The sequence below is a fragment of the Uloborus diversus genome, chromosome 1, assembly GCF_026930045.1.
Source record: "Uloborus diversus isolate 005 chromosome 1, Udiv.v.3.1, whole genome shotgun sequence".
Taxonomy (NCBI): domain Eukaryota; kingdom Metazoa; phylum Arthropoda; class Arachnida; order Araneae; family Uloboridae; genus Uloborus; species Uloborus diversus.
Window position 1 is genome coordinate 85,462,110 of NC_072731.1, and position 24,147 is coordinate 85,486,256.

The window sequence follows — 24,147 nt, forward strand, 5'->3', positions numbered from 1 at the left end:
TAAGGAGGTGAGGGATTACCGGGGGGGGGGGGGGGACATCCAAAATGGGGTTCGTCGGCGACCTCCTCCTTTCTCTCTTTGAATGCCTTGTGCCGCTTCCCAGACTGTGATCTTGAAATGCAATCGTCCTTGAAGGCTTCTTGCAGCATCTGGAATGTTTCGGTTGCATTTTTCCAAACCTCACGCAAAACTTTATGGCGTATCATTGTTCAAGCGAATGCTCCATTGCGTTATGTTACAAAAGTTGAAAACATACTTCAAGCGGAGGCACTTATCTCCGCTCACACTGCTCGAAAGCAACTGACGACTGGATGCATTGAAAGGGCATATCCCGCACCACATTTCCCAGCCGGTTTTACCGTGCTGCCACCTATCGTCGCTTTACAATAACATTATGCTCATTACTTTCATAATGGACTCTGTATAATGAAAATATATATAAGTAGATACAGTGAAACCTCGCTTAACGGACACCCCTTTAAAGCGGACACCTCTCATTACGGACAGTTTATTTTATTCCCGTCCCTTTTCTATGGTTAAGCCATTAAAAGTTCCCTCATTAAAACGGACACGGACAAAAAATTTCAAACCTGACTATTTCTCCTTAAAAGAAAAAAGAGAGAGATTTATTGAACATCCTTGATTGGGATTCACTTCCAACACAAGACTTGTTCAATAATTGATACAAAGAGAACCAGGGATAACAATTAGCAACACCTTTCCTCCCTCCACAATAAACCATAAAAGATATTTACCCCATTGCGAAAATGCACAACCGGTTCAGAATCTGCCAGGAAAAAATCTGCTGAGGTAGAAAACGACTGTAGAACCCATTGTTTGGGGGTAAGGAGTATATTTTAGGATCCTGCTGACAGTTCGAATTCCAAGAAATGCAATTGTTGGTCATTGAGTGTGGCTTAAGTGAACAAAACACATGGTACACTGGCCGAACGCCTTATCTTTCCCAAGAATAATTAAGCTGTCCGCCATGTGGTCTTCAGTTTACAAAAGAATTGGTGATTTGTTTATATCTTTTTAAGTTTTATTACTGCGACCTTTGCTGTTCTTCATCGGCACCTTTTAACGGACTGGGCCGATGGTTGAGAAGTGATGCGTACTTAATTCCAGCTGTTGAGTTTATTTTAAAGGGAAAAAGAAAGCTGAAAATTTGTGAATTGAAATAATGGGGGATCGTTGCCAGAGAAAGGGGAGATGGAGCAACTTCCTTGGAAGAATTATTTCATTTTAAGAGTTTTTGGAATAAGTTTCGCGTTTGACCCTGTAGTCGAGTTTGTCCTTATTCGCATCGACATTGGAAAAAATGCCTCGCAAAGCTTTGACTTTAAAAGAAAAAATTGAGGTGCTCAAATATCACAAAATTGAAAAATGTAGTGTAAGAAAATTAGCAGAGCATTTTAACGTAGGGAAAACACAAGTGGCAGAAATTGTAAAAAATAGAGAAAAGTTAATGAACGCTTGGTGCGAGAATGGAAACAGCAAGCAGTACAGAATGTCATCTGAAAAGGGACCTTCATATAAAATTGATAAATGCACATTCGAGTAGTTTTGCCAAGTGCGAAGCAATCAAGTTTCCGTGTCAGGACCAATGCTGCAAACAAAAGCACTAGAAGCTGCACAGAGCCTTCGAGTGAAGGATTTTAAAGCCTGGAATGGATGGCTTGAAAGATTTCGGAAGAGACATTCCGTTTCTTTTAATGCAATAAGTGGAGAATTCGCTACTATAAATCCTAAAAGGGTAAATGAATGGGTCGAGAAACTCATCCATAATCAAATAATATGAGCCTGAAAATATTTTAAATGCCGATGAAACAGGGCGTTTTTACAGCGCATTACCTGAAAAAACCATGAGCTTTAAAGGCAAAAAATGTCATGGTGGCAAAATGTCAAAAGAGCGTTTAACGGTCTTACTGTGCTCTAGTATGGATGGTGTTAAAGAGCAACCCTTAATTATAGGAAAAGCGGCAAAGCCAAGATGCTTTAAAGGTATGAATCCGCAGAAACTTGGCTTTCAATGGAAAGCATGGGTGCAAGTTCGGGGATGTGTTCAAGACGGAAAATATTTTGAGCCCCCCCCCCCCCCACACACGCGTGCTTAAGGAAAAATTTACGATCATAAAATGTTGTAGATTTTGAGTATGGTGTTGTATAATATATTCAGATATAATTGGTCTTGCCATTTAAACAACCCTCTATTGTCATAACCAAGAAAAGGTCCAAGAAATCTTCCAAAGGGCATTTCGACTCCAAAAGTTCTTCCGATGAACATTCCGACTCCAGAGATTTTTCCAGTAAAACAGGTACTCTTTCACTTTTTACACAGGCTAGCTATACAAGCAGCAAACAAACGAAGAATGCATTTGTGTTTGATTCGGCTTTTTCTCATCATTTTGTAAAAGATAAATCTTTTTTTGTGGACTTGACTCCAATAAAAGAAGAAATGTCAGTAGCCGTAAAGGGTAATACTTTTCCAATTGAAGGTAAAGGAACTGTAAAATTGAAAATAGGTCATCAAATTTTTAAATTTACAAATGTCATGTATTGTCCAAAATTGCGTAGAAACCTGATTTCTGGTCCTCAACTTGATGTTAAAGGAGCAGAATTTGCAGGTGGTAAGGGTAAGGTAAAAGTAACTCGGCAAGGTCAGTATCTTTTTTCAGCCACACTAGATAATGGTGTTTATTATGTTTATCCAAAGGTTCTTAAGAATATCCCTAAAAAGGTTCATTTCGAAGCCTCTGTTGTTGAAAATAATGAACTGCATAAATGGCATAAACGTTTTTCTCATGTTAGTCCTGAATTGATTGTAAATACATGTAATCACCAATGTGTCAAAGGTCTTCCTAAACTTAAAAGTAAGAATTTTTTTTGTGAAACATGTCAAATTAACAAGCAAAGGAGAGTATCCTTTAAATCTTTAGGGGAGGTTACAACTAAAAAACCACTGTCTCTTCTTGTAATCGACATTTGGGGACCTGCCAAAACTGTAGGTAAAAAGGGGGAAAGATATTTTTTGAGCATAATTGATGATTTCTCACGTAAAACAGCAGTTTACCCCATACGTAGTAAAAGTGATGCATTTAGAATTTTCAAACAACATATAGCTAGAGCTGAGAGGTTTCTAAATAAAAAAGTAAAGAAAATTAGAACTGATAATGGTCGCGAGTTTGACAATGAACAGTTTACACAATTTTGTAGGGAAAAGGGTATCAAACATGAATTTACAAACATATATAGTCCAGAAATGAACGGAATTTCTGAACGCTTTAATCAAACTATTATAAATGGTGTTCGTACAATTTTAGACGAAAGTGGGTTAGATAGAAATTTTTGGCCCGAAGCGGCATTGTATTTTTCTTATACATGGAACAGATTATGTCACAAAAACCAAACTAAAACTCCTTTTGAATTGTATGGAGGAAGACAACCCTCAGTAAAGCATTTAAAACCCTGGGGGGTACCTGTGTTTATGGGAATTCCAAAACAACACCGGGGTAAATTTGATGCAAAAGCAAAGAAAGGTGTGTTTGTCGGCTATGCATTCAGAACCAAAGGTTATCGCATATGGCTTCCTAAAGAAGACAAAATTGTTGAGACTGTTAATGTATCTTTTAAGGAATCTTTACCTGACAGACAGAGTAATAGTGGAGCAATGCTGGGTTCCAAATGTAATAATGAATCTGATAGTTATGATTCTAATAATAAGTCAGAGGTTGAGTCAAATGACAGGTATTATATTACTTCTCCTCTTAGGTACAGTAAATCACCTTCGGATGAAGTATTAAAATCCAAAACAAGTGAAAGTACAACCCCTTGTACAAGTTTAAGGAAGGTTACCTGGGAACGAGAAGCAAAACCTCGACCAGATGGAACACGTACTGATATATATTACTATGAACATGGGGAAAGGGAAAGATTAAGATCACACAAGGATGTTGAGTCATATTGCAAACGAAACAATATTTTATATGAAAAAGAACTGTTTGATTTCAAAGGTAGTAATACAAGCCAAGGTATTGTCTCAAATATTCAATCTGAATATTGTCACTCAGACATTTCAGACATTGATGATGATTCAATCTTATCTAGTTCAGATTCTCCTTCTGCTAACAGTTCAGCATGACTAGAGGAGGTCACAGTTCCCAGCACTTATAAGCAAGCAATAAAATCTTTCCAAAAAGACAGGTGGTATCAAGCAATGAAAGATGGGTTAGAAATTTTTGACAAGAGACAGGTCTGGGAATTGGTAAAATTACCGGAGAAAGTCATTCCTTTAGGATGCAGATGGGTTTACTCTATTAAGAGAAATGACCAAGGGGAGATTGCTCGATATAAGGCAAGATTATGTGCACAGGGCGTTAAACAAGTACAAGGCGAGTCTTTTGATCTCTCTTTTAGCCCTGTTGTCAATATAAGTATCATTCGCTTCTTCTTCTCTCTACTTGTGTCATGTAAAGGTTGGACTCATTTGCAATGTGATGTGAAGTCGGCTTATCTATATGCCCCTTTATCTGAAGAAATTTATCTTGTTCAACCACCGGGATTTTGTGTAAAGGGAAAGGAGGATTATGTTTACAGATTAAAAAAGGCATTGTATGGTATCCATCAATCTGGAAGAGTCTGGTATTTTGAAATCAACAAAATTTTAACAGAATTAGGTTTTGAAAAGTATAATTGGTGTAATTGTGTATATATATTCAAAGTGATGTCATATTACTACTTTATGTAGATGATATTGTCTTATTTGGTAGATCTGAGAAACATATTAACAAGGTTCTAAATTTGTTGAAAAAACATTTTGATTTAAAAATACTTGGTCAAACTAAAAAGTTACTGGGAGTTGAATTTGAGGAAAATGATAATTCTATCTTAATTCATCAATGAAGTTACATAAATGAAATATATGATAAGTATAAAGAGTATAATCCTCCTATCTCTTCTCTCCCTATAGCCAAGGGTTCTGTTTTTTCCAAATCTCAATCTCCTCAATCACAAGATGAAATTAATGAAATGCAAAATTACCCTTATAGAAATCTTTTAGGCTGTTTATCTTTCTGGCAAGCCGTACAAGACCAGATATTTCATACGCTGTAAATGTTTTCAGCCATTTCCAGAACAATCCTGGAATGGTTCATTGGTCAGGTCTGTTAAAATTATTAGGTTATGTTTATTTAACTAAGAATCTGAAATTAAATTTGACTTGTACAAACAGTCATATAATTACATACAGTGATGCTGATTTTGCATCTAATCGTGATGATCGTACATCAATGGGAGGACAACTTATACTATTGGGTAAAGCCCCTACAACGTGGCGTACTTCTAAGCAAAAAAGTATTTGCTTGTCTACAATGGAATCAGAATTTGTCTCTATGACTGATGCTGTTAAAGAACTAATATGGTTTGATCACATATTAAATGAATGCATAGATAGAAAAGTTATCAGTGACCGTAAAGTTCAATCTTGCCTGTATGTAGACAATTTAGCCAATTTTTATTTTGTTAAATCTCCCATAGAGAACCATCGTACAAAGCATATAGATGTCAAACTTTTCTTTGTTTGTGATTTGTTCTTTAAAGATATTTTCAGCATAAAATATGTAAAAAGTAAAAATAACCTTGCTGATGCTTTTACCAAACCTCTTACCAAAGGTGACCTGAACAAATTTTTGAGTGATATTTTTGAAATGACATGAAGTACAATGTTTTTTTTTTTTATATTTAAGTGTTTATTACATATGAATCTCACTTTGATACATTAATACCTGATTTTGTATTAAATTGATTATCTATAATCTTTTTTTATCCAGTTTGATACTTAGTAAACCAATTTAATTTCCCACCTGATTGTTTCAACTGTGCTTGGTTTGGCCTACTCCTTCTGGCTTGAGCAGCCTCGGGAAACGTTTCGTAGGGGTGTTTTATTGTAAATGCCAGAAAATCATTGGGTGTGGATTATCCAAGTATCATTGTGCCATGAGGGCCTTGCGCGGGCATGTTATTTTTAATTTTGTAAGACCCTATTTTGATAATTGGCAATGTCACTAGGTCCCAGTTTAACAGTATTATTGCTGGCTCTGAATTTTTTTTAATTGTCATAGTATCAATATGTTTATACAAATACATTAGTGTTTTTTACAATCAAATATGCATTAAAATAATTTTTGAAGTATTAATGAAAGTCATGTTTTTCATGTATATGTGTTTGAACGCAGGATATCATGAATTCTCTTATCATGGAAAAGTAGCTAAACATAGTGCAATATTTAAGTATTGAAAAAAAAAAGGCTTGGTCATGATTGTCCTTTATGAAACATAATAGTTTTTCTATTTACAGAGCTTATATAAGTTATTTTAAGACTTGTCTATATGAACTTTTTTCAGAAAAATGCTATTTTTGCAGAAAGAAGACGTTTGTAAAATGTTTCAGATATTTCATATGTTTATCTTGATGTTACTTGGATTTTTTTCCATGGTAGTATTTAGAGTTTAGTGTTATACAAGTTGTTGGTAACTTATTTTTATATGGTTAGCAGGATTAACCAGTTATAATTATTTACAGTTAAAAAGAAATATATATATATAATTTTTAGTATTGTTATATTTATATGTTATCATAATTGTTATATATTATGTTAAGTTTTTATCTTTCATATATCTGTATTAAATGTAATCAGGGTTGGATTGTTCGAAACAGTTGTATAAGCTTATGAATAGTATGAATAGTTTTTTTAAAGTGTCAAGAGGGGAGGCCATGTTGTATAATATATTCAGACATAATTGGTCTTGCCATTTAAACAACCCTCTATTGTCATCATATATATATACGTATCAATTTTCTCATTGTTTGTCTCACTGTCCGGTAGATGGCGCCATGAGTAGACATCAACTGTGTTTTTTCTGTGGGATATAAGAAGTAAACTAGCCCTTCTTTTCCAAACGCACTCCTTACGGGAGTGGATCGTTCCATTTCCCTTACAGGTGGGGAAGGTAGAGATTTTCGCTGCTCTCGAAGCAAACTAATGCGCATGCTCAGAAACTTAGCGCTGAAGAGCGGGGGAATTGTTTCTTTCATATTCTCTGGCTACGATTTTGTTTACAGCGTGCTATTTTGCCATGTCTGACCATTTTAAAACAAAAAGGCCGTTTTCAGGGCCAACTTCAATTAATTTGGATGATGACACGGAACGGATTTCGGATAATGAATTAATGGATACGGATCAAATATCGACTTCAGACAATAATGTTGACGACTCGGAACGGATTTTGGATGATGAAAGTGAACTGAAACATTAAGGTTATGACAGTAAATTACTGCATCTAAGCCAGGGCTAATGCAGAACCTCATGCAATATAACATATATTTGCATTAAGTTGATGATTAATGATGCTGAATGCTTACTTTAAAAGGAACTAAGATAGCATCTTTTCTTAAACATTTGATTGTGTATAAAATAATTTGGATGAACTTTAGTGATGAAAACATTTTGGGCAGTTATTCATAAAAAAAGAAAAAAAAAATGAATCTTAAATTTAGATAAATTCAATCAATATCTTTAATTATATATTCTAGTAGATTCTGTGTCATGATTAATCAAAGACAATTGATCAATCCTTTAAAATACAGCTAATACAAATACAAATCAAAATTTTCATAAAATTCTTAAACTCAATGTTGACTATAATCAAGTGTTCGTAAGTCTTGCTAAAAAATTCAAAAAAATGAACCGAGTACAGATTTAATAATTTTCAGTAAGCAAAATATACAGTTCATTTTTTGCTCTTTTTTTTTCTTTTGTTTTGCTAAAAAATTAATTAAGAAGAGAAGAAAGTGATTTTATAATAATAATGACTCAAAAGTACAATTAGAACAAAAGAAATGTAGCTTGAAATGTAACTCGTAGGCAGGGTGCCCCAAACTTAAATTTGGAAGGGCAGAAATTCTTAATTTGCGGAACAGAATTCCAACTTGTGCCAAATGATAAAATACGGTTATACACATATCGATCTTATAAAAAGGGATATTCTGACATTTGAAATCAATCTTGCAAAGATGTCTCCAAATCGTCGTTAGAGAATACTTGCCGAATAAGGAAAATTTTCCAGGAGTGAAGTAGTACCTCAGCTTGTAGAAAAATTTTATTTTAAAATATAAAAAAACTTGAAAAGCATTATTGCTGTTTCAATTTGAAACCAGTAGATGGCGCCACTATTTTAAATTCAGGAAGAAATATTCCTCCTTTCCCCACCTGCAATAGTAATGGAACGATCCACTTCCATAGGGAGTGAGTTTGGAAATGAAGGGCTAGTAAGAAGATCACAGAGGGTTTGTGTGGTATTTGGTGTGTGGCTATCTTGTAACATGGTGCTTTCTTTTCCTCATGTCCGAATGGGTGTATTATATAGAATATTCACCTTACAGGTATGAAGTTAAATGTTCATCCATCCTGTTTTGCAACGTACATTGTAATTTCTTTAACTTACCAACTATTTTAGACTTTTAAATAAAAGCTTTTAATAGCAGAAGTATCTTTCCTTGTAATGTGTAATATTCACTCTGCTTAGTGTTAGACTGTATTAGAATATGTCGGATATCTTCGCTAATGGCGTTTGATTATTCTGTACATAACATATGGCAGTTTTGGAATCTGTGTTTACTTTGAATTTTTCACTTTTGACTTTTCTAACAATATGGACCTAGTAGTTTTAATTGTAATATTTAAGAGCTTTGATATCGTAGTTCCAAAAACCACCAATAATTGGGGGTCTGGGGGCTCTCCCCAAATTCAAAAACTTCAATTTTTTTAAATTGAAGTCTAAAAAGCGCAATGATAGGCCATTTTGCTAAAGTTCAGGGAAAGGGGAGGTTCAGGGTCCCAAAATCACAATATTGGGTGATCTTCAAAAATATTATAGAAAGAGGGAGGGGGCGCTGGCTCTCTCCGAAATTGAAGCTTAAAAAACAAAATTGTACTCCCTCTTTCATAACATTTACACGCTTTTTGAATGCATTATCGAAGGGACGGAGCTCAAGAACTCTCATTCGGCAATATTTCGAAATTGAAGTTCCAAAAACGCAATTTTAGGCAATGTTGGATGATGTTAGGAGTAAAAGCAATCCGGGCTCCAAGCCATTAGTTTTTCTGCCAATCTTAAATCTATTTATTGCAGCAATAAAATCGCATTTGACATAAGATTTTCACTTTTGCAACATAAACCAGTTTTGATCAGAAAGTCTCCCCAAGATAGCGCGAACAAACCAGAAAAGAATGAAAGGTGGGGGGAGGGTATGGGCGATTAATGAACTGGCAAATGAGAAAAAAAAAAACGAAAGGACACACACCTCCAAAAGCACGTTGTAAACAAAACAAGCTCATGGCGGAAAATCAAGAGAATGTCCATGTAAATTCGTGGTTATGGAAAGATCCTGCAATTAAAGCATATTTTTCAAACACTTAATTTTTCTCTTTTTAGTAAAAACTGAAGGAAAGTAATAGAATTTCTTTCCGTCCCGACCTCCGTCTCGGAAATTTTGTCCAAGACGGAAATCCGTCCTGAGACGGAAGGTCTTGCACCCATGATGGAAAGCGAACAGAAAAGCCTGGATGAACATGGATTTAATGATTGAATGGCTAGTGGAATTAAATAAAAAATGAAATTTCGGAAGCGCAAAGTTCTTCTTTTTCTGGACAATGTGACCTCTCATCCGAATGTGAAACTGACCAATGTAAATATTGTTTTTTTCCCTCCAAATGTTACGTCCGTCTGCTAACCTTTGGATCAAGGTGTCATAAAATACTTCAAAGTATTTCACCGACAATTAATTTTAAAGCACATCGTTTCAGTTTTACAAGGAGAGGTTACGGTCTCGGAAATTCAGATCGGGATGAGATTTGGCAGATTAGTAGTATCCCTTAAGGGTACTCTCAGGGTAAAGTAATAAAGCGCACTAGCCATAAAATTCCGAGAAAACAGCCTTTAAAGATTTACGCGCAACTTATTAACTAGTAGAGATTGTTCGTAAACAAGCGCCCGGTGGTCATGTGGGCAGCGCGCTGGGGTTCCATGCGGTCAATCCGGGTTCAAATCCACTGCGAGTTTATTTATTTTTGTTCATTTATAAAGTGACTATTACCGCTTTTTGCAGTTTGCAAAACTCTATTTACTATTCTCACAAACAAGTGATTACACATTTTTAGATATTATAAACTTTGACGAAGTAAATGATTTTTGCAATAAAAACATAATCAGTTTCTTTGTGGATGAGTAAGAATATTGTTTTATTGCACATAAGCAGGTAGTCAAATTTTAAAAAACCTAACCGTACTTATCGAGCAATGGTTTTGCTCCTTGATTCTGTTATTTGTAAATTTATCGTCTGCTGTATTTTTCATTGAATATTTAACTCTTTATTTTCCATCTATTATTGTTTGCAATGTTCATATTTGTTTTCATCATTAAATTTATTTATCGTCTGTGCTGTATATTAGACTGGAACATTCTATACCGTGAAAAAGGATTTCAGTTTTTAAAATATTGTGAATCGAAATGGTCGGTTATTGAAGTAATCCTGAAACAAATAAAATCTGTTGGCAAAATGGATCAAAATTCATTGCACAAGGAATTGTTGAAGCAGAGATTAAAAGATGCGGTCGTTTATTATGAGAGCTTGCTTACTGAAAACCATTTGATTGCAGCAGAATCATCAAGTTCAATTTCTCATGAAGCAGTGTGTTAATGGGCGAAGAAATTTATGAACGTACTATGGATATGCTGGTTGAAAAAATATTTGTAACTGAGGACGAACTTGCTCATGAAAATGAAAACTGTGAGGAGGAACCTTTTGAGCAAGTCGAAATTCAAAGCTCATCAGCTGAATATGAACCAGAAGAGAAAAAAAGAAGAGAGGTAGAGCATCTTCCTTTGGATTACAAAATTAAAGTTGTGAACATAGCAACGGCTCACCCCTCATGGAATCTACAAACGTTACAAAAGAAAGGTTAAAAAACAATGAATATTTATCGCAATGGGAGAAAGAAATAAAAAATGGAGGAAATCTATTAGATCAATACGATGTAATCAATTCTTGGACATATGATCGTTTTCTAGAAGCTCGAGAGAATTATCAGCAAGTTACTACTCGGAACTTGCAACAGTGGGCTTTAGCAGCAGCACGACAGTTTACAGATTTTGAATTTAAAACATCTGACAGTTGGGTAAAAAAATTCAAAAGGAAGCATGCCATTCGTCAGCGAAAAGTCACAAAATTTGTTTCAAAAAGAGAAACTGCGACAATCGAAGAAACTTTGGCTTCTGCAGACACTTTTGTAATCCAGACGTTAAAGTTGATACCGAATTTCAAAAACGATTATGTTATCAATGCTGACCAAACAGGTAAGTAATTAAAAACTTATTTTACGATCTTCAGACCAAGGGCGGATCCAGCTTCTGGTTTAGGAGGAGGTCATTTTCAGAAAGGGAGGGGTAAAAGGGTAATTTTTGTGCGAAATGGGCAATTTTGTTTCGAAATATGTCCCAAAAATGCAATTTTATTCTATATTTGATCATTTAAAAGATGGGTCATGACCCCCCCCCCCCCCACAACCCTCTCTCTGGATCCGCGCCAGCTTTTGACAAAATATTTTAATTCCCATTTCCTTTTTCCAGGATGTCAGTATCAGTCGGCATACAACAGGACTTTGGCTCGAAAGGGAAGTAAAACTATTTTCGTCAAAAGGCACGACATGAATAGAGTAATGCATTCATATACCGCTCAATATTCTTTTACCCTGTCTGGAAAAGTTCTGCCCTTTGTATTTGTTTGTTTACAAAAAGCAACTGGTATTTTTGGCCCCCGAATTCAAAAAACAATTGATAAATATTCACAAAAATATAAAAATGTCATAATAACATCTTCGCAATCAGGAAAGGTAACGACAAGACTATACATCGAATTTTTAAACCGTTTGCTTGAAGTTTTATGTGGGAAAAGAAAAAATTTCTATTGATTATCGACTCTTCGGGAGGACAAACAAAACCTGAACTATATGATTAAATTTTCCAGGATGATGAAAAATCTCCAACTTGGTCAGTTAAAGGGATTCCACCAAAATGTACTCCTCTTGTTCAACCTTGCGACGTCTATTTTTATAGACAGGTAAAAAATTTAATAAAAAATATACAAAATTGCGCGTTTCTCGTTGAAAATAATAGAGAAATAAATACCCGTGAAGACTGCATAAAAATACAATCAATTGTCCATCATCAACTGTCATCGCCGATTTTTGATAAAATGATTCGATATACCTGGTATACTTCTAAACATTCTGACAAAAGAGAAATTTTCCTGAATGTAAATGAAGTACGTTTTCCAACGACTCTTTCACAAAAAAGTTGATCCTGTAAGCAATCTTCCTTTATAAATTGTGCGAGATATCAAAACAGTTTTTGTTTTCCATGTTTTTATGATAAATATCATTCTGGTGTATGTATATAAATAACAACTATATTGTTAAAAATCATCTATAAATTAAGCTCCACAGTAATTTTGTAGCCGTTGTAATTCAAATTTTAACTTGTATCGATTTAATTTATCTCCATTTTCTCTATTAAAGGGCTTTACGTGTTTAAAAATTTCGCATTATCTTCAATTCAAATTGTACAAAGCTGTAACAGTTACTTTATAAATGAACAAAAAAAAAAAAAAAAAACACTCGCAGTGGTTTTGAACCCGGATCGACCGCATGGAACCCCAGCGCGCTGCCCACATGACCGCCGGGCGCTTGTTTACGAACAATCTCTGCTGGTTAATAAGTTGCGCGTAAATCTTTAAAGGCTGTTTTCTCGGAATTTTATGGCTAGTGCGCTTTATTACTTTACCCTGAGAGTACCCTTAAGGGATACTACTAATCTGCCAAATCTCATCCCGATCTGAATTTCCGAGACCGTAACCTCTCCTTGTTAGATGGAGGAAAATGTACTGCAAGCTCGGTAAAAATCGATGTCTTACAGGCATCTTCATGGATAAATACAGCGTGGCAAAAAGTCCGACTACAGGCGACTACATATACCAGCTGTTTTTCTAAAAGCTGGGTTCAAAAAAGGTCTACCTGTTGCTGAAGAAGGAACAGTAAATGACAAAGAACCTGTTAATGATTTAACAAAATTAAGATGCCTAAGTGGTGAAAATGTTTTAATTGGCAATGAATTTGCTGACATTGATGGTTATGTTGAATGTGAAATAAATTCCTTAGAAATGGAGGAGATAGTTGAAAGCATAACACATAACGAAACTGAAAGTGAAGGAGAAGAAGACAGTCCTCAGATAGTGGTGGAAGTATCTTCTGAAGAAACGAAAATTCGAAGCTTACGTGATGCTTAAATATACATTGATGAAATAAGACATTTTTACACCGAAAGAAATGATGAAATAGGGGTAAAATTAACACAAGAACTTAAAATTTATCCTGAAGATATGATGAGCAAAAACTACTCAAAACAAACTTTAATTACATCTTTTTTTACGAAAATGACATAGGTATGTTTCTGTACTTTCTCTGTGTATTTTAAAGTAGTTTATTTTTTGAAAACCTTAAATTAAAGCATATGTAACACTTATTACATTTACTTTTCTGTAATTACACGCATATAACTTTTGATCTCAGAATAAGTTTTCTTTTAAGAAGTGTCATTAATTATTTTGTAATAAGTAGATTATTTAAAAACTTGTTTTTTATTTTTTTACGTGTCCCTCGGGAAAGCGGACACCCCTTTAAATCGGATAATATTTGTATCCCCGTAGGTGTCCGTAAAAGAGAGGTTTTACTGTATATGGTAGCACATGTTAATATAACTTCAAACTTTCAAAATAATTGAAATATTTTCAAGATGTAAAAAGATTGAAATCTGCTGCAATTTTCGGCAGAGCATGTGCTTTGTTGAACATGCAATGTGGAAAGCTTCCAAAAAATAATTTTTAATTACAGAGTTATTAATTGGAAAATTTCTTATTCCCTGACATTGGTAGACTAGAAAGGGGTGGCATCTATTGAGAAGAAAGTGAAACTTTTTGATGATTGACTGAAAAAACGGGAGAAAATCTTAAAAAACGGGAAATCAAGAGATGGGAACAAAAAACGTGAGTATCCCGTTAAAAACAGTAGAGTTGGCAAGTATGCCAATGCAATCGAAATGACTGCCTTAATAAAATAAATATTCAATCCCATTTCGATTGCCATTATATAGCTTGAAATTCATTACTGCAAAATTGCTGTTGCAGTGAATCAGTATTTGGCATCCCTTGTTAAATTTTGTTGCAATGAAATTTAATGTTACAAAAATGAAAAAAAATGAAAAAAATTTTAAGTAGATAAATATTAGTTATTGATATTTGTACAACACAAAAATAATCTTATTCATATTGCATTAAGCTGTACCTCTCTGCCAAATGAGCATACATCAATTTTGATACATAAATTCTTATAGTAGTAAATTCCTCAGATTATACTCTTAACTTGTTGAAATAATTACTTTCACCAAAAACTTTCACTCATAAACCATTAGTGCTTCAAGCTTACTCTCCAATTTTAAACAGCATTGCATTAAATTTCAGTTAATTCTAATGCCAAGTCATTATAGTAATAATAATCTAAAAAAAGTTACATATAACATGACTTCCTTCCAGCAAACACAAAATGGATTGATCTGTTTTTCACTTGGAAAACATTTTAAGTTTCTAAGCTAACTTTCTTTTCTGTTCACATGTCAAGTCAAAGAGCAATATGATTGGCTTTGTTGCTAAAATCTTTCATCTGTTTGATTGAATGTCAAACAGCAACCACTCAAAACTTTCTCCATCTCACTTATTTTCAAAACTCACTTTTTAATTTTTTTTCCTTCAAAAGTTTTTGGCACACAGAGATTTTTTTGCTTAGAATTTTGGCTATAAATACTCATGGTAAATTTCTCTGAACTATTGAAGATGTAGCCTTAACACAATGAAATAAGCTATGACAGACTGCAAATTTTTTAAACGAACGTAAAGGACTAGGATAAAGCACTTTTTGCTGTAGAGAAAGTAGTTTTATATTCCAATTAAACAAAAATAGCCCTTTAGTTTTGTCACCATCACAAGTACTCATGGGTGCAAGTTTGGTGATGTGTTCAAGACGGAAAATATTTTCAGCACCCCCCCCCCCCCACCACCCGCATGCGGGCTTAAGGAAAAATTTGTATGTATAAATGTTGCAGATTTTAACAATGTCAGTTTTGCAATCTGTTTGATTTAAATTTTAAGCCTTAAAATTGTAATATTTAAGTGTTTTGACATCATAAGTCCAAAAAATCTAAAATCCGGCAATAAGGGGGGGGGGGGGAGGAGGGTCTGGGAGCTCTCTCCCAGAAATTTTTTCAAATTGAAGTCCAAAAAGCGCTGTGGTAGGCCATTTTGGTAAAGTTCAGGGAAAGGAGGAGTTCAGGGACTCTTACATCAATTATTTCAAACTGATAAACCCAAAATCACAATATTGGGCAATCTTCAAAAAATATTAAAGAAAGAAAGGGGGGAGGGGACGCTATGGGTTTTCCCAAAATCGAAGATTTAAAAACGAAATTGTAATTTAAATTTCATAACGTTTATCCGCTTTTTGAATGCACTATTGAAGGGATGGAGTTCAGGAACCCTCCTTCGGCAATATTTCGAAATTGAAGTTTCAAAAACGCAATTTTAGACGATGTTGGATAATGTAAGGGGTAAAAGCGTTTGCAGCCCACCACCATTAGTTTTTTGCCGATCCTAAACATTTTTGTTGTAGCAATAAAATTGCTTAGGAAATAAGATTTTCACTTTCGCAACATAAATCAGTTCTGATTCAAAAGTCTACCCAAGGTAGCGCCAACAAACTAGAAAAGAAGGAAAGGTGGGGGAAGGGTAAGGCCGACTAATGATAATGAACTGTCACCATTCCCCCACACAGTCTTCATTTGAAAAAGAATTCTTTTATAAGATAGAATTAGCAATAAAAAATCGCTTCAGTGAAGTAGATATAATTTTTAAACAAGGTACCCTTTCCAACATTCATTAATTAAAAAAAGAAATAGGGGAACCGAATCCTAACCCCAGGCAGGGTTCCCGAATCACATCCCTCTTAAGGCACTCAAATATAGCCAAAAGCTGCGCTTTAAATATTTCAGCATCAAAGAATTTTCGGAGAACTCCCGAACCCCTTCCTCTGAGTTCACCACAAATGTCGTCCAAAATTTCAATTTTTAAGGCTTCAGTTTCTAAATTGTTTTGTAGGAATAGTACCCCTCTTACCTACAAACATGACTTTCTTCCTATACCCTACCCCTTAAGTCATCCAAAGATAGCCCAAAACAAAGCTCTTAAAATTTCAGAAACTAAAATATTTCGGGCTGGGGGTGTGGAATACCCCGCCTCCCTTTCATTGTGTTTACTAAACGCAGTGTAAGTTTTTGTTTAAGATTTATTTTTCTATTGAGAGAGCACCTCCCTTCCACACATCGCCAAAGACAACCCAAAGTTTTAAGACTTCAATTTCGAAAATGTTTCGAGAAAGACCCCTGAATTTCCTAACTCTTAACTCACTCAAAAATAGCCAAAATAGCATTTCAATACTTCGGGGAGAGAGAGACCCCTCCCCTCCCCGAACTCTTTCCTCTAAGTTCACTAAATTTTACGGTTTCCCCTTTTCATCACCGAAGATTTAAGAATTTAAATTCTAAAACGTATTGAGAGAAAACCTTCGAATTCCCTCTTCTTAAGTCTTCCAAAGATTACCTAAAGCTGAGTACTTCAGCTTTGAATATTTTTTGGGAAAGGAGAACCCCGAATCCCAAGATGGTCTTAGGTTGCGCTTTTAAGACTCCAATTTCGGAATTTCGCCTAAAGAGAGCGCCCTCCCTCCCTCTTAACATTGCCAAAGACAGCATGAAAGTTTTAAGACTTCAATTACAAACACTTTTTGGGAGAGGGTCGCAAATGCCCTTTAACTTAAGTCATTTAAGTATAGCCTCATAGTTTTTAATACATCAGCTACAAAACATTTTCATGTTAGAACACCAAAACCATCTCTCATAAATTCACCAAAGATTGCCTAAATTAGTGTTTTTAACCCATTCTTTGCCCCGGCCGATACAGGATCGGCCGCGCAGTTTGTGTTAATACTGCCCCGGCCGATTCAGGCTCGTCGCAAGAAAATGGTTCCTAACTGCCTTCGACGAACCTGTGTCGTCACGGCGTTTTTAGCAGTTTTTGTCTCGGCCGAATATGTGTCGGCGATCCTTCCAGGGGCAGAACCCTGTTATTGCGCTTCTCTGTTGGGTTCTGGTGCTTTTAAGGGAGCGGTAATCAAGCTCTTTTCCTTAGACCAAAAAGGGATGTAACTTATAGTATTTCACAAAACTTGTTGTAATTTATTTTATTTTACTAAGATATTAACCTTTCAAGTACTCCTGGATGAGACACGTATAATGCTTCAAATAATCAGGCATTATATTTTTATCTTTTCGTGGAAGCTTTGTTTCTCAGCATTCTGGCATTTGAACTTCTGATGAACAAGTGTGAAAATATTTTCTTACACATTTAACAATATTTCTATGCCTGAATAAAATAAAAAAAAATAAACAGATTTTTTTTCTTGTTATCAAAAATCCATCTTCTTACACAAGCAACCTTCACTAAATTGTTCACAATCCTCAAATTTTATAATTTATTTTACACAACATTTTTTAAAAATTATCTTAAACATCTTAATTTTGTACGAGTATGTTTTTTTTAATTATAATGTGTTTTACTACCCTTTTTATTTATTTGTATATTATTATTATTTTTTATTATATATTTATTTTTAAATCGTGATAATTTCAAACTTAAATTTTAACTTTTTTTATTCACGGCATCCTTTGATGGGTTTTTAGTGATACAGTTTTGAATATTTTTAATTTCGCAAACAAAAATTATGACGGCCGCATTGATTATACGTAATAGTTGACCCTGCAAAACATAAAATATATATTACAGTAAAAATGAAATAAAACATCTTGTTCTTTTCGCTTTACTCATACGAAACGAAACATTCCTTTTCTCCCTTTCTTTTTCAGATTTTATTTACTGTTTTAAAATAGCTCCAATGATTTAACTGCACCTTCTTTTATGAGATTTTAAAAATAAAAATAAAATATTTGGTTTCTTTTCAATAATCAAGTTGCCTTAATTAGTAAATAATCCTATGAAACTAACTAAAATTTATCCCAATATGTTTTAAAATAAGAAAAACAATCCGACTCGATTTCAAGCAAGATTTTCTTTTTTTTTTCTTCTGAAGACTTTTTCTCAAATACAAGCAGTAAAGCTTGCTTTGAAATTCCTTTCTGATTCAAACTGTTTTGTTGTAAGAAAATAATGTGGAAGGGTTGACCGCAAGACACCAAGGGGGACATCTCCTTAGGGAATCCGCCCAGGCAGTCTCTGTTATTCCTCTCTCAGCTGGGGGCTTTTAGTTGCATGCACAAAAGTATCCTTAAGGGAAATAGGGGATTAGCCGCAAGTTTTGATCTTTTGTAATCATTTATCTTTAAAATACTTCTCACGCTTGAGCAACTGATATGTGGACACTCAGAAGGGATTTAAAAGTCATCGCAATTACGATAAAAGAACCAAAAAGCAAAGAGATGTCTCTGTGTTTATTGGTCGTTTTGAAGGGTCACAATGTATCAAAAGGCACCGAAGAACACTTTTTATCTGCTTAGAAAATCATTCCCACAGTTAAAGCGTTTTTGTCCATTCAAATGCTCCCCTTGCTCACAGGTTGGATCAATCAGACAATTGTTTGAAGAATGTTTTGTTAAGCCCTTTTGAAAGGTATATCATCTTACATTTAACAGTTTTGATTTCTTAAGTGTATAAAAAGAAAAGAATGATATACTGAGATAAAAGCAAAAAGAAAAATAAATCAATAAAATAATTAGTGTTATAAAAATAATTGCTTTTCGTCCTATCCTCTATTGTTTATTATTTTCCCGTTATGTACTGTGTAAATTTAATGAATATTTCAGCACATATTAGCAACCTTGTATTTTATTGCACTATTTAATTCAGTGCCAAAAAACTAATAAAGCGAAGCGATTTTCGAATGCAAGCTAAACAGCAAAAACAACGTTAAAATCCCGAGAGCAAAATGGGGAAAAAAGCGCTATTACAACGTAGCAAAAAGCTACTCCGTTCGTTATCTGCGGCATGCGCGTTAAGGGGTTTCGGGCTGATCATCGAATGGGTTAAGACTCCAGTCTTCGATTCTTTTTTAAAACCCACTTTTACATCATCAGAGACAGCCTAAAACTTTTTGACTTTTAAATTTTTAAGAGTTTGCAGTGGAGAAATATCGAACCACTCCTAGCTTCAAAAATATTTTCAATTCAGTTTTTCGATATTTTATACTGTAACCCGTGAGTAACCCCCCCCCCCTCTTAGATTGTCCAAGATATCAACGTTTTAAGACCTCAGTATCGTGGGTTAATTTGCGCACAGATTACCCTCTTTGCAAGAGCAGCGTTTTTTCGCAAACTCGTGCGCTGCCGTTATTTTTCTCCTTTCCTTTCTCTCCCCCCCCACACACACCCATATTTCCATTCTAGCAAGTGTTCGATTCACTGACATTAGAATTTAGTGATACCTCAAGTCTTTGTCAAAAATGCAGGAAGGGTTTGCCCATCGGTGTTTCCAACCAGCTTGAAATCCCCCCCCCCCCCTCCCGATTATTTCCAAAATTCCCATTTTCATTAAAATCTTCAAATTCCTTGATAGTTTCTGTTTTGCCTGGTATGTTGACGCCCTTTGCTGAGGCGAAAATATTTCATCTTGTCAGCAATCACTCTCAAACGGTGATGCAGATTCAACTCTTAAAGCATTTTAAGAGCGTACATAATTTTCATTTATGCGTGTAAAGTTTGCAAAAAAAAAAACACACAAATGAAAAAAACGAAAGGATAGTCGAAAATAGATTGAGAAAAGGCTAAATTTTCAATTAGAGTCGATTGCTTCAAAAAATCAGGGAGAATAGCGAGCAACTCCTTGGCCTGCAATGCAGTGATTTGGAAATAACAAAGCTATACCTAAAGTCAAACGGCGCGAGCCGAAAAGCCACTCCTCCAAAAGCACGTTGCAAACAAAACAAGCACATGGCGGAAAACCGAGAGAAGGTCGATGTAAATTCGTGGTTATGGAACGGTCCAGTAATATTAAAGCATATTTTTCAAACACTCAATTTTTCTTTTTTCATTAAAAATTAAAAGAAAGTCATTGAATTTCTTTCCGTCCCGACCTCCGTCTCAGAAATTTTGTCAAGACGGAAATCCGTCCTGAGACGGAAGGTCTTGCACCCATGCAAGTACTCTACATTCATTCACAGAGACACAAAGGCTTGACAAACCAGTTTGTGAACAGTAGGTTGGACAAACAAAGAAGATAATGAAGATAGGCAATAAATACATTACCTTAGTGACTATGGCATCAACTGGTTCAATTTGGGTTAAATCTTCCAAGTTCCAGTGTTTGATAATTTTATCATCACCAACCTGCATAAAGAAAAAATTAACTATGAGATATACAAAGAAAAGTGCACAAAATTTGCAGGCGTGTGTATTTGTATTAGTAGCAAGGCACCTAGCCAATGACTATGTACAATTATAATTTTTGGAACCCATTCAGAACCTTAAGCGTTTTCACAAAAAGAAAAAAAAAATTATTGTCCTTTCCGTTCTTGTGAGAGCAAATTGAGATGAGCTACATGGGATCTTAAAGGCAAGCAAATCCATCTAGTAAGTCTCTACTCAAATATTTGATTTTGAATCTTTCGAAACAGTTCAAATAATGTTTATATTTTTTTAAAGCATAGTTTGTTTATACCTTTCTAAAACGAGTTTAAAAATGAAGTGTATTTTTAAAATGATGGTTGATAATCTTATTTTCATTTATTAAAAACAGATATACATATTTTTAACGCCCCTACAAATGTGTTAGACAAATAAGATGACTACAAGACTTAGGAAGAATAAAAATTAACTTAAAGAGCTAGGAACAAAATTAGAATTACATGAAATACACCGCCAGCTCAGTCAATTCCAGCCGAGGACTGCAGTTTCGTGCTTATTAGCACTCATCAGCCCGGCATAGAAGTGACTGAGCTGGAGGTGGAAAACCTCGAGGAAGCCTAGAGTGGCAAACAAACAGGTAGCTAATGCAAAATTAGCACTGACCTGTTTGTGCTAATAATACAAGTAATTTGTGACTTGAAATATCAAATTTCATTTTCTGGGGAGCACCCTAATATTCACCCCAGAAGCTCTAAATGTTCGAATATAAAATTACATGTAAATTAAAACTTAATCAAGAGACGCATTAGACACACAGAAAATAAAATGAGGTGGAAAGACCTAAGATATCGCAGCAAGGAATCACATCTGTTCAAAATATTAAAAGTCCTTTTTCTGGCGCCGCAGAGACTTGTATTTCCAGCAAATAAAAACATTAGGCGAGAAATTGAAAATTTTACTATGGAAAATCCAAGCAGACAATTGGTTTTGGAAAAGAAAAACTGGGCCAAGGTTTTATCATTATATGTTTATCAATAATTAAAATTAAAAATGAAGATAGCGATGCAGCGAAAAGGAAGTAAGTGTGAGGAACTCCAAACTCTTCTTTTTAGGTTCCCAGAGATAGCTTGAAAGTGAGTTTTTGAAACTTAGGTTTTAAAAGAATTATTTCGAAAATTGGCCAGAGGTGGGCTTCAAACCTCTCCTCCCACTAAAATTACCAAAAATCTTCTAAAACTGCATTTTCTACAACCTAGAAAAATTTTCGGGAGAACGCATCTCTTTCTCTCTCCCCAACATCATCAAGAAAAAAAACATCTTTAATCTCATTTTCAGTGCTTCAATTATGAAAATATTCTGCCCGCCAACCGAGAACTCCTCTTTCTGCCATCAGAGATTGGCTTAAATTACGTTTTCGGAGCATTAACTTTCAGAAACTGAAGGTGCACTAACTTTTAACAAAGAAAACCTACAATAGCATTTTCAGGTTTCAACTTCCAAAAATTTCTAGGGATAGCCCGCTGGTTCTTCCCTGAACGTCATTATACATTGTTTAAAACTGCATTTTTCAAACTGTAATTTAAAAAATTTTCCAGGGGAGAGCCCCTGGATCCTCCCTCCCTCCTGTCACAATAGGAACTACAGTCGGAGCTCCATATATCGAAGTAGAGAATTGCCAGAAAATAATTCGATATATAGAAATTTCGATACATAGAAACGATCTTATTTTATCCTAAAAATCTCCTAAAACATTAAAATTAAAGCTAATTTTCGTGTATAAACCAAATTTCTAATTTATACGAGCATCAGATTAAATGAAAGTTAATAATTAAAAAAAAAGTAACAAAAATGACATTTTTGCACCTTCATATATCTTCATTCTTCGACAATTCAACTTGATCCGCAACACTAGGGGATTTTCGTTTTGACAATGTTAACGAGAGAAAAGTAAAAAATCAATCTACTTCAGGGTGGCGACAGGAACTGTGGAAAAAAGTTCCCTAACTTTTCCCTGATTTTCCTCATTAAGTTCATCAAATTTCCCTGATTTACGTTGCCAATGATAATGGTTATCTTTCTCTGCTCTACTTGAAATCCATTGTATGTTTGTATAAAATGTAGTATTTTAAATGTTTTAAGTTGTGTAAAGGTGTTGAACTAAAGATATATTTTAAAAAGATGCTACTTTTTTAATAAAATAGTTTTAAAAAAATACATAAAAAGTAAATTTGGGGGGGGGGGGAACTACAAAACAGTATATTAAATTTTTATACAATGGAAAGATCATAGAAAATTAATTAAAAAAAATACTTTACTTCCAGAAACCATTTAGCATAAGAATTTTAAGAAACTATTAAAATTACTCTTAAAAACATATGTGTATTTGTGATAGAACTAAAAAGTAATTGAAATTATTTAGAACTAAGTTTTCAAACAGTATAATAATTGTTGCACGAATAACAAGTAATAGTGAAAGAATAGAAGTAATGTAGTTATTCTTATGTAACTAATTGACATATTTATGCAAAACAGATGAAATTATTTGATATCCATTCATAGGGAGCTTTTCTCTAATCAAGAACATAGGTTTTAATGAATGAATACAGCATTTTAACAATAAAAAAATAAAGATATTTACTTAAGTACACAAGTTAACTCTATTTCAAATGATTTCAGTATGTAACGAAAAAAATCTTAGATTGCTTTTGTAATAAACAACTTTGAAATGCAAGAAAAAAAGAAGAAAGCAATTAGTTAATTTTAAAATATATAAAAGAAGAATACAACTTGGTTATAAAATAAAAGAATCACTTTAGTCTGAAGAAAAGAAAACCTTTGTAATTATGCGGTGACAACAAGTAGTATAACGGCAAAAAAACAAAAGTGTTTTTACTGAAAGTTCAATTTTAGCAATTAAATTAAAAACGCAAAGAAGTAATAACTTTTAAGCTTGTATAGTATTAATTCAAAAACCAAAGATTTCTTCTTGAAATCATGATTACAGTATGCTAATTACTTCAAGACAATGGAATAAAGACAAAGGAGCTAAGGCATTAATGAAGGCTTCCTCTTTGCCTGTATGGTTGTTTATTTTACGTAGCATTGAAAGCATAAAAAGAAATTTCAAGCTAGGTAAAATAAACAACTTAACAGACACAGAAGCAAGCTTAGGAAGTTCATCCTGTGGTTAATAAGTAAGATTCAATACTTTGACGTTGAGGAAAAAAGTCGCACAAATATGCGGCAGTGTATAATCACACTTCATTAATTTCACTTTTTTTTTTGAACAGATAATTGGCGGAAAATGCATAGGGAATTAGACTACTTATTTTTGTAAAGCAAAAAAAAATTTTTTCTTCATAAAATCAATTTTCCCTGTTTTTTTGTTATTTTTTCAAAGTTCCCTGATATTTCCCTGACTTTTCCCTGATTAATAAAGTTCCCTGACTTTTCCCTGATCTCCCTGATTTCCCTGATCTGTCGCCACCCTGTACTTGAATTATTTTTACTGAAGCTAAA

At 34.2% G+C, this 24,147-nt stretch overlaps 1 protein-coding gene across 4 annotated transcripts in view; it reads right to left on the reverse strand.

Annotated features, from left to right (window-relative positions):
* Positions 1-24,147, reverse strand: part of LOC129230874 (DDB1- and CUL4-associated factor 13-like) — a 130,239-nt gene that overhangs the window by 54,724 nt on the left and 51,368 nt on the right. For all 4 annotated transcript variants that reach the window (XM_054865204.1, XM_054865205.1, XM_054865202.1 and 1 more), the window contains exon 5: positions 20,530-20,610. In XM_054865204.1, coding sequence (XP_054721179.1) covers positions 20,530-20,610 — 81 coding nt within the window. The remainder of the gene's footprint in view (positions 1-20,529; positions 20,611-24,147) is intronic.